Raw genomic sequence first — 11,077 nt, 5'->3', positions numbered from 1 at the left:
GTTCTAATGACAGAGAAAGCGCGGGAACGACTCGCGAAGACGGCAGCTGCCTAGCCGCGGGTATAGGTGCTACGGGAGCGACCCACAGCGAAACATTACCGACCGGAGCGAACAGACGGGGGTTTTGCAGGGACCCCATTCCCACAAGCAACAGAGACGGTGTAATTACTTACTGGACGAATCTCCGGTGATTGAGTCGCAGGATCACGGTCGTTTTCAGGGCTGCTGACGCTTGCTATGTTTTGCGTGCCTCTTCAGACGAGGTTCACCTCTGTCCTCCCCGCACCTCTGGACGCCATTTCCCGCCTCCGTACCCACACAGTCAACGGCAGGTACCCGGATGAAGAAGAGCGAGCATGCGTCCTGCGGTGCGCATCCCACACCCCCTTTCTGTTGTTCCGAGTATGAAAACAATATTGAGGCTTCGCAGTGCGACAGGTTTAGCTTACAGCATCTGTTTAAAATATACACTTTACAACATCATCATCTAAGAATCATATAAAACGTGCTTTAGCAAAAACGTAGAGCGGACAGTAATTCAGTTTCAAAACGACAAAAATGTCGGCATTTACCAGGTAGCCTTGTAGGAGTTAGTGTCGGCATTTACCAGGTAGATGTCAGTATCATTCAATTCATTGTTCTGACAGGAATGTGGCTCCGATATGTTAGCGTTTGATAATAGAACAAAAGTAGCAGACTAACTACTAACTACTGTGTGCCATCATAAACATCAGATTTATTTACGCATAGCACATCGACAACAAGTAGCAGCCAGTAAAAACAGAACGAGGGTATGAGATGAGAAGGAAAGGCACGTTCTGGTTGTCATGGCAATACCGTTACGAAGCACTTCGGTGGAATGCCTGCATGTTCCTGAATGAAGCGAATTTCAATTCCATTCTACTTCAGATGCCATCATATGATGATACAAAGCAATTTCTAATACATATGTCTTAGAACAAAATATTTTGAAATATGGTCAATCTAAGGTGAATAGGTAAAAATGTATATAAACGTTCTTAATGCAAACGGACAGTAATACTTTATAAAGAAAAAAATATTTTTATTGTTACCGTAATGGAATCATTTATGTTTGTAAAGCAGCCTGGGACAAATGAGTGAAGATTTCTGGGTGATCTTCTTGATGCTACTACTTTCTTTACTTCAGTCACAGTGATAGGATTTGTACTTTTTCCAAAACAGGACCAGTTTATGTGAAATGGAGTATTTTGTTAATTGTTATCCTTGGATTGCACTGCACAGCTGTGTAAGAGAGCCCAAACACCCATGTGACAGATCTCAAAAACAATGACAAGCTATAAGAGTACATTCAGTATGCCAACCCTACCAAATTTTGCTTAATTATGAAACAAACGCAAACAGGTCTATGATCATTATGTCCTTTTGAGAGTTTAGCAATTTTACAGCATTCCTTGTCACACAGATTCCTCATATGTACTGTACATCTACAGCTACCAGTAAGAAAGGAAGCAGGCCGACAGCTGTGATGAGTTTAGTCTGTGGCACCGAGTATTGCTTTTTTCCATTTTCTTGATGATCTACAGGCTGATTTACAAATGCTGCTTTTTGCATGCAACAATGTCCTTACAAGACTCCATGTGCACTTCTGAGTGCTCCTTCAGAATTAGAAACCGTAGTAAAAAAAAAACATCTGGCCAATTGGTGTCATTATGTACCAGTGAGAGGTTAAAAAGTTGAACAGCAACTTAATTGCATCTTCCCTTAGTTTACACTTCGATTTAGCAACAGTTGTCCAAAAAGATAAAGGGAGATTATGCTTTTCAGCAGTTCTTAAAAAAAAAAAGGTCCTTTTCATCAGTAGTATCAATATGTTCCACTTTGTGAATCTAACAGAGAAATATTACTTCCGTATTATCTATTCACAGTAGTGTCCTCCAGTCCCTGGAGAAGATATTTTATCATCCCCAAAAAAAAAAAAAAAAAGGAAGACATTTGTACAATAGATTAGTTCCAAATCCCAATTCTGATAGACCTGTGCTACAGATGGGGGCAAAAAAACAAACATGAAAACAATACTCTCCAATTAGGTCATGTGCAAGCAAACATTTGCAGCAGATCATGAAATCACGGTTGTATTTAAGTTGATTGAAATTCATCCGCAGTCACTGATTTCACAGCCGTAACCGCTGAAATTCGTGCCTCTCTGAAAACACTGAAATAGTTTGAATAGTCTGAATGTCTCCAATCATGATACCAAAATTGCAGGTGAAATCCAAAGTTCCTTTTCCTGGCTTGACTACTTCACTGTTAGAAGCATCCAAAGCTCAATGTAAAGGATTTTTGAGAGGTTGAACTACAGGACGTCAATGGCTTGATGTCGCTTTCCATAATCCACAGCCCTTTCAACTGGAGCCTCCCGATCTTCATCGTCTGAAAGATACAACAACAGGGATAATTACAATTCAGTGATTACAATTACAACAATGGCTGACTAACTAACCAGCGTAACTTTCATGGGTGAAGAAAATATGCCTATACACATTTAAACTAATAATAGTGAAAGCTACTAAGGCCTCATACACACTGCAAAGTTTTGGGAGTGACAACCACATTGTCTGAATCCCGTAAGTTAGGGCTGTAAAATCGTTTGGTTTCAATTAATCGATTTTACAGCCTACTGTAAATGATCATGCTGTGTGTAAACAGAACTCAGGAGTTACTCAGCCAGAAGAGGCAGTGTTTGTTGTTTCTAAAAAGAGTTGGTTCCATACACAGCATGCATATTTTATATAAATGTGGTCGTCACTGCCTGTCCTTTTTGTTTACTAACAATTTTCAGATGGTCATTTTTGTCAAAAATGGCAAGTAAAACTGTCACCATCTATGTTTTTTGTTTACAGCTGCCAAAATGTTTCTATGGTTATTACTATATAATCTGGGGCTGCACAATATTGAAGACATGCAATATGCGCTAACTTAATGCGATGTGCAATACACGTTAATGGTCTAAGATCAGTGTAAAATCAATTTAACTTATATTTAAATACATTAAAAAAATTAAAATAATATTACCAACACACATTTCACAACAACTTCTGAAAGTGAGCAGCAGTGTTTTACTGCAACACCGAATAAAAAATTGTCAAATCTTGGAATGTCATTTAATTTTTATTAAAACAATCAACTCTCAACATGGTGATATATAGTTATAATCAACCAGAAAACTTAAAATTACCAAATTGTTTGCGTTATTGCAAATATACTAGTTATTTGGAAATATCATGCAGCCCTAATATTAACCATGGTGTACACACATGGAACAGAAAAGTACAGGATTCATTCTTGCACTTACATGCAGTTGTCACTCTCTAGACTTTGCATTGTGAACATGGCCTAAGAGACATAGGGTTTACAACTGTCACAAGTGTAAAGTGATACCGATTGAAAAACTGGCAAAATGCATTAAGATGGCCCAGTTCTACAAAGCTAAACAGCAGTGACTTCAAAACAACTCAGGTGTCACATGCACCGAAAACACAACAACTACACACAAGCACGCTAATTAGTAAAGACAATGACTGGAGAGAAGGTTCAGTCTCATAATCACATGGTCCAGTAAGGTTAAAGAGCTCACATTCATAACTTTCTCTCTCATTCACACATGCTCTCAGCACACTGAGGTGAGGGCTTCCTCCTCGATTGACCCCTTCAACAAGCCTTTCAAGCATTAGGCCAAACGAGCTGGCAGTACTTCAGTATGCTGTGAGCCCATGATGACTGAACCAGCAGCTTAATTTAGCAGCACAGCAACAGCACAAGGGACGAGGAGAGGAGACGGAATAGCAAAGCAGTCGCAATCCCCCTGGCTCACCTTGGACGTCTTCCTCCCCACCATCACCATCCTCTTCCTCATTGTAGGCCAGCTCGGCCTGCTTGTCCGCCTCATACTCACCCACGTTGCCATCATCCCCGTTATAGTCCGCCAGCTTATTGCCGTGTTGCGGATCTACAGGGGACTCATTTTCATCAAAGAAACGGCCTGCAGAGGCAGAGAAGGGCCCCATCAGGAAAGAGAAAGAAAAGACGGAGCAAAATTTCAAAGTAGTAAAAGACGGAGAAAGAAGGACATTAAGGAAATAGTAAAAGAAAGCACAGAAAGGCAAACAGATCAGAAGCATATTCACAAGAATAACGAGCTAAGAAAAGACAATGAGACTACATGGAAAGTAATTGCTTATGCCATAATTTAGGCCCAAAGGAAATAAAATCAACTGAGGACAACTGAGGAATGGAGCTGGTGGTAGAGGAGCTCACACAGAAGAAAGGAGGGCTGGGTAGGATGGGGTACATGCTGGTGTGGAGGAGTTTAGCAGACGGAGCAAAGTCAGGCAGTGCAGTAATCAGCAGAGAACCCAATCTAACATTCAGCTTTACAATCTGTATTTCACACACATATGCTCTGTCTGGGCTTCATATACACACATTCATCTGCTACCTCAGAGGAACTGATTTAAGACTGACTTGAGAGTGAGAATTACCATCCACTTGTGTGATTGGTAATTCAAAAGCAGCTTGAACATTCTGCTAATGATCTCATTTTGTGTTCCACACAGAGCATAAAATAAGGTTTTGAATGACAATTTATGTGTGAGCTATTCTTTTAAGATGGGAGAGCCTAAAGACATGAAGGTATTCGTAACTAATGAGCACTTTACGGAACCTTTATGGAAACTCCCATATAAGAGAATATTTGAATATCAGTATCCGGTTAAGTTTAACTGTTAACTGTCACTGACCCACCGGTGGGCCCACTTGTCATTACATGTTTTAAACGGTAATATCCGTTTAAATACCGGTGTTTATTTTTGTTATGATATGAATTTTTAAAATACCGCAATACTGGTGTATGTCGCTTAAACAACGTTCGGAACGCGACACTGTTTGAAAGGGGTTTCTCTTTTGAAAGGCTTTTCACTGTTGCACTGTGGTGAGGGAACTAAGCGTATGCTGTATGTGTTACTAAGATGTGAAAGTTCCGAAACTGAAGCTGTAGAACTAATAGTAACGTGATGACAGAAGTACTCATCCACAATATTCACATTGACCGCCACAAATATCCACTGCCCCCTGCCATCAGCTCCCGCGTCTCACACACACACACACACGAGCGCGACTTTAGCACTATATTTAGCAACTTTCAGACCCTTTTAGCAGCTTTTTTCCATAGAATATTCATACTGACAAACCTAGCGACTTTTTTGGATAAACCTTAGCTATGGTTCAGTTGGAAGATTTCGCCAGTGCTGTCCCGCGAACGCGAGGTCTGACTTTCCCGGAGAAGTGTCACCTCTCTCTGCGTCTGTTCTGTGCAGTGAGCGGCAGAGAAGCAGCGCATTCAGTTGGCCGCACAGTTCAGTTGGAGAGTGACTCCTGGTTAACATGTATTAAAAGGGGTCGTGTTTAGTCACTATTTAGTGTGGTATTTTTTGACAATATTCACTCATCATAACAGTAAAATAGGGCATTCTAAGTCAATATACTGCAGTATTTCCTCTCTCAATCAGTAGAAAATATGGTTAACACCCGGTCATACATGAAAAAAAAAATACCGTCATGTACCGTGAAACCGGTATAACTTTGAAAAATACCGTGATATAAATTTTTGGTCATACCGCCCAGCACTACTGTCTGGTACACTGCGAGCCCGGAGACAGTAGTGTACATTGTAATAATAATAAAAAAAAAAAAAAGGAGACAATTTAGCTTAAAGGTGCGCCATAAATGAATGGTGCTCATAAATTGGATTGAGATAGTATTCTCATTTGAAACAGAGTAGAGGATTGACCCAGAAACAGTATTTGATGTCACGACTTAACAAGACAAAGCTTTAGCTGTCCACTTGCTATCTTCAGAAACTGCACATATCCCCACCTTTGTACAATTTAATACTCACTCTGACGGTGACGTGGAAGGACAACAGGCGCAGGATCTCTGCCATTGTGCTGGTCAATGTGTTTGGAAAGGACCTGAGCTGGGTTAGGAGGAGGAGGAAGTCCAACTCCCTCTGCCTTTAAACCCTCAGCTAATGAAACAAGGACAGACACAGCACTGGATATTAAAATATTATATTTCTGTAAGTAGAGGGATGTCACTTAAAGGTGTGATTCTAATCTCCATTACTCCCATGTGGGGGGGGAAAAATAAATAATTCTTTATTTTTTTATTTTTTACTTCAATTAATGACAGGGTCCCGTAGAAAACAAGAAAGATGAAAACAGGACAGTTTCTCCCCAGCAAGGAAAAAAAGAGATAATGAAAGAATTATGTTATAATGAAAGAACAGAAGTTCTACTACATGGCATTCCCAGTACAAAGAAATCATGAACAAAACTATATTTCCATTAGTGGAAAACACCAAACAGTGTTTTAAAAAAGCTTTTGGTAATATCATCCAGAAATAGAGAAAATTGATGTAAAAAATTGCACCTATAGTAAAAATGTATTAATAAAAAATAGTTTCAGAAAAAGATGAAGAGTCATTTGAATACAGTTTTGCCTTGTGTGTCATGCAATAATGGAATCCTTACTGCCTACATAGTAGCTATGTGTGTGAGTATATGTCTGGGTCCTGAATCACATTTCTAAGACAACCAACAATTGAAAGGTGTTAGTATAAGCAACATAAGCACAGATAAAACATGACCTCTCACCTCCCAGCTGTCTGCGCTGCTCCCCAAACTCATCTGCCTTTATGGCTGCCTTATTATCTTTGTCAAACAGCATGGGTTTGTCTGCCACTGGCTTTGGAAGCTGTTGCTGCAAAGGTATGTCATTGTTCCCCAAATGCAGGTTTTCATCATGGGGCATGTCTGGTAGGTCCAGCGGTTGCCCGTGGGCCAAATCATCCCCTGGTCTGGCACCAGCTCCAACTCCGAACCCTGCCCTCTCCTCCTTCAGCAATGCTGCAGCTTCCACGGGCTCCGTGTGCTTCTGTGGCGTGATGGCTGGCTTCTTTAGGGCTGGAGAAACATGAAATGTGAATCTGAATGAAGTAACTTTTTTTTTTCCCCCAGCATGCTTCAGAGTTTTTTTTTCTCTCCGTTACTCATCAGCGAGATGACTATTCTGTAGTTCATTTAAATCTTTTACTTTGTGATACTCACCAAACTGTGCATCTTCTATCTTGCCTACTTCACTGTCCTCAATGCCAGGCATTCCAGCATCGCTACCAGGTTTACCCAGATCATCTTGAATGTATGTGATTGGAAAAAAGCAAAAGAATGAGTTTTTTTTTTTTTCAACCAAAATGTTTATGCATCTGCTCATTGAGGCTTTTTTTTTAGTAGACCTTTCAGAAGTTGGCCATCATTTCGCCGTGCAGCCACTGTGTGGTGCTCTGCAGTGTCCTCCTCTTTTCTTTTGATGGACTGATCAAGATCCACCTCCACCTGCTGACCCCCTGTATCCACTTTACGATTCTCTAATAAACTCTGCAATGAAGTTTTTTGCTTTACGTAAAATACAGAGTATTAGTGGAGCCAAGTTGCAGTTTAAACTGACTGTATACAAGTCATTCATATCCCACCTGTCTGAGTTTTGCTACCTCTTCTTCTACTCTTTTCTTGCTCTCTTCATATTCTGCCTTCAGCTCAGCTATTTGTCGGCCACACTGCAAGCTGCAATGCACATTATATTATAGACTTATATTTACATGATCAACTAGTCTAACATTTTAACAAATCCCTAATGTAGGAATGGAAGGGCATAGAAAACAAGACCCCTTTTTCTGGGTGGGGGTCCACCAGTGTTTGTATTCACCTCTCATATTCTAGCTTCTTTTCCAAATTGGTGTCGTTTTTCCGCACTTCCGTCAGTTGGTCTTCCTGTCGGATGACCTCCTGTCTCAACTCCTTTACCTGCTCTGTAAATGTGTACACACATTTAAACAAACATCACTACATGCCCAATTAGATCAGCAGTCCAAAACCACACATATGAAAAATATCAGCCAATAGGATACCATGATTTGTTTACATCAGTGTGGAGAAGAAAGAAACAGGACTGTATGAGAAAAAGTACAAAAATAGTGGTGTACGTCACTTACATACCCCACCACTTACATACCCCACCACAACCCTATTCCACTAACACAGAGGCAATACTGGGAAGTAGCACCCTCTAGTGAGCACTTCTTACCTTTCAGTCTGTGAATCTCTGACATCTGGGCACTGACATCATTTTGCAGCTTATTCTGGAAAGCACAAAAAAAAAAAAATTTAGTGTGTGAAAACAGGAATGCAATATTATACAAACATTATATTTTTAGAATATATGATGAGTCCTGCCATATGAGATTTTAAGGGTTTAGTCAGGAAAAACACAAATTCAATAACGAGAATACCTAAAAGCAATTTTAATTATTTGCTATTTAAAATAATACAAAATGGATAAACCGAAAACAGCATAAAAAAGGTAAACAATGTAACAGTGTACATATACATAACTGTCAATATAATATTAGTTTTATACAATTTATACAACCGTTTTATTTTCTTACATTTTACTTTCCCCCCCCAATTTTCATATCAAAAATGTCAACTATCCAGCTTTTTGAGCGCTATAGTCAAGGTTTGATAAATCAAACCATCCCCTGGACATTTTGAACCCATGAGAAACAGTGTGAAGCTGCCTACAGTACCACTCACTCTTCAGCATCGGCTCTTTTATGAGTCAAAAAGTATTGTTGTCCAATTCCTTTTCAATGATCCACAGTAAGAGAATTCAATCTCCAGAGCTTTACTGCTGTAAGAGAGGCGGCTGTGATTTTGCGATAGGATTGAGAGGGGGAAGCTCAGAGGGAAGTGTGATCAAGATGACAAATTCACTGAGGGGGACGTGGACACAGTCAGAGCTTGAGTTTGCTGAGAGCAGAGCCCTGGCTCAAAGCACAAGACAAGATGATAGACAGAAAGGCAAATTAAGCTGCAAGGGCAGCGGACATAAGGACTGAGCAATGTGCTATTACAGGGGCCCGATAAGCCTTGAGCTACTGCTACCGGCAGAACAGCAGAAGGAAGTACAGCAAAATAGCAGTCTACTGCACTGTGTATGCAGAGCCCACTAACACTGCTAACATTGGGTCAGCTTAATGTCTATGGATGCTCATCCTATAGATTTGTACTGATACTTCATCTAATCAATATCAAATTGTAAAAATAAAATTAAAAAAAAGACAGGGAGCCATCATAAATAGTTAGGAGCCGGCCCTAGAGGAAGCAGAGGCTTGCAGTTACTCTCAGGCACAATGGAGACAAAGAGGTGTATAATACCAGACCTTACACTGACCCATACACTAGTACCACACTTCTACTGCTGGTTCCACGATTAGGCTGATCAGTCACCAGATTTAAAGTAAAAAAATTAATGGAGGAATCACACACAGGAGAGGGGACAGTAATTAAAGCATCAATGTCACCCTGTGGAGAAAACAGCCGAGCTTAGCACCCTTTTCACCAGCAGGTGAGAGAGTAACAGAAGCTCACTGCATCACTTCAAACCACTTCCACTCTTCTACAATATTTGGCTCAGGGCAACAACCACTCACATATCCATAGACTTGAAGAATTGATCTTTATCCATAACCATTAGGACCTTAAATAAAACTAAAGTCAATATGAAGTGGCTGTTACATACCAAGATGGAGCCAAGTACTTGGAAGGGAGAGATTTCCTTTTTTTCCCCATCCTATTTAAAATAACCTTCATAGATGGATAGTACACAATTACACCAGGAACATGTATTAAAGTAGACAGGGCCAATTTTGATTTCATGTTTACTTCGCATTTACTCTCCTTTTTAAAGTCAACACTTGACCATGCTGACAAATTGATCAGCATACCATCCAAATACCATTGGCTGCAGGTTGCAATACAAATATTCATCATTCCATCACTTTGACCCATCAGGTTGTACATTTTCTGTAACCATATGTAACACCTATTTTTATCCATAGGTGAAAAATATCATATTGTGGTAATAATATTGTATTACGATATTTTAATAAAGAGTATAAATCAATAATTTAACTATTTTATAAATAAATGGTGCCACAATAGTTAATTACACAGTTTGCAAACTGACAACAAAATGTATGAGATCTGAATCTGTAATCTCAAAACTGGGTTGGTTCAGTTCTGCTAACATTTGCAAGTCAGCAAATACCAGTATCGGTATCGGGCCCGATACTGAGCTCCTGTACTCGTACTCGTTAAAATGCCCCGATACCAAACGCCGATACCACACAACATGTGATAAGCGCCATATTCAGACAATGAAACACCGACAACAGAACAACAGACAGCAGAATGGAGTTATTAGAGATTAAGGATGTCTACAAAGTACATGTATGCAATGAATATAATGTTAAACATTCAGTATTAACGCCTGTATAGCTGATGTGCGCGAGTTGATAAGCAAAGCGAGCTGAGTGGATTGAGCGCACGGTGGCGCAGATGCGCGAGCTTGTCGAGTGAATATACCTTTCTCACAGACATCACTGGAAAGTTTGTAGTTCGGTCGGATACGTCAAAGACAAGGAAGTAAAGCAGTGCACAAGTTACTTAAAGGGGTCCTATTATGCTCTTTTACAAAGTCTTGATTTTGTTTTGGGGGTGTACTAGAACATGCTCTCATGCTTGGTGGTTCGAAAAACACATTATTTTTCACATAATTTACATTATTAAAATACCTTTCTCCCCAGCCTGGCACAAACGGCTCGATTAGTTCCGGCTTTGATGAAGGTCCGCCTTCCGAAAAAAAAAATGTGATGTGATTGGTTAGCTGTCCCAGTGCGTTGTGATTGGCGAACAGCTTAGACGGTGTTTCAGTACTGCCCAGCCTCTTGCGCTGTCTTGCAACAAAAACTTTTGGGAATCCGGCACTTCTCACTCGTGATGTGGAAGCTGTCCTCAGTAAAATGCGCAGCACACAATAGCCAATTTGGGTTATAATGCTCAGGAACAGAGTTCAAAAGTAAATTGCAACCACTGTTTCCTGACATCATCCACTTTCGAAGTGAAAAAAGAAAAAAAAAAAA

General features: G+C 40.1%; 1 protein-coding gene across 1 annotated transcript in view; it reads right to left on the bottom strand.

Annotated features, from left to right (window-relative positions):
• Nucleotides 1–1,051: 1,051 nt before the first annotated feature.
• Nucleotides 1,052–11,077, bottom strand: part of LOC107586004 (protein CASC4-like) — a 28,089-nt gene continuing 18,063 nt past the window's right edge. The window contains exons 7-10 of the mRNA XM_016273217.1: nt 6,693–7,001; nt 5,936–6,064; nt 3,854–4,021; nt 1,052–2,412 (exon numbers count right to left, since the gene is read on the bottom strand). Coding sequence (XP_016128703.1) covers nt 2,336–2,412; nt 3,854–4,021; nt 5,936–6,064; nt 6,693–7,001 — 683 coding nt within the window. The 3' untranslated portion in view covers nt 1,052–2,335. The remainder of the gene's footprint in view (nt 2,413–3,853; nt 4,022–5,935; nt 6,065–6,692; nt 7,002–11,077) is intronic.

The sequence above is a fragment of the Sinocyclocheilus grahami genome, unplaced genomic scaffold (assembly GCF_001515645.1).
Source record: "Sinocyclocheilus grahami isolate Dianchi unplaced genomic scaffold, SAMN03320097.WGS_v1.1 scaffold76.1, whole genome shotgun sequence".
In the NCBI taxonomy this organism is placed as follows: Eukaryota; Metazoa; Chordata; class Actinopteri; order Cypriniformes; family Cyprinidae; genus Sinocyclocheilus; species Sinocyclocheilus grahami.
Note: the sequence above shows the minus strand (reverse complement) of the source record. Positions and strands in the feature narration are given on the sequence as shown.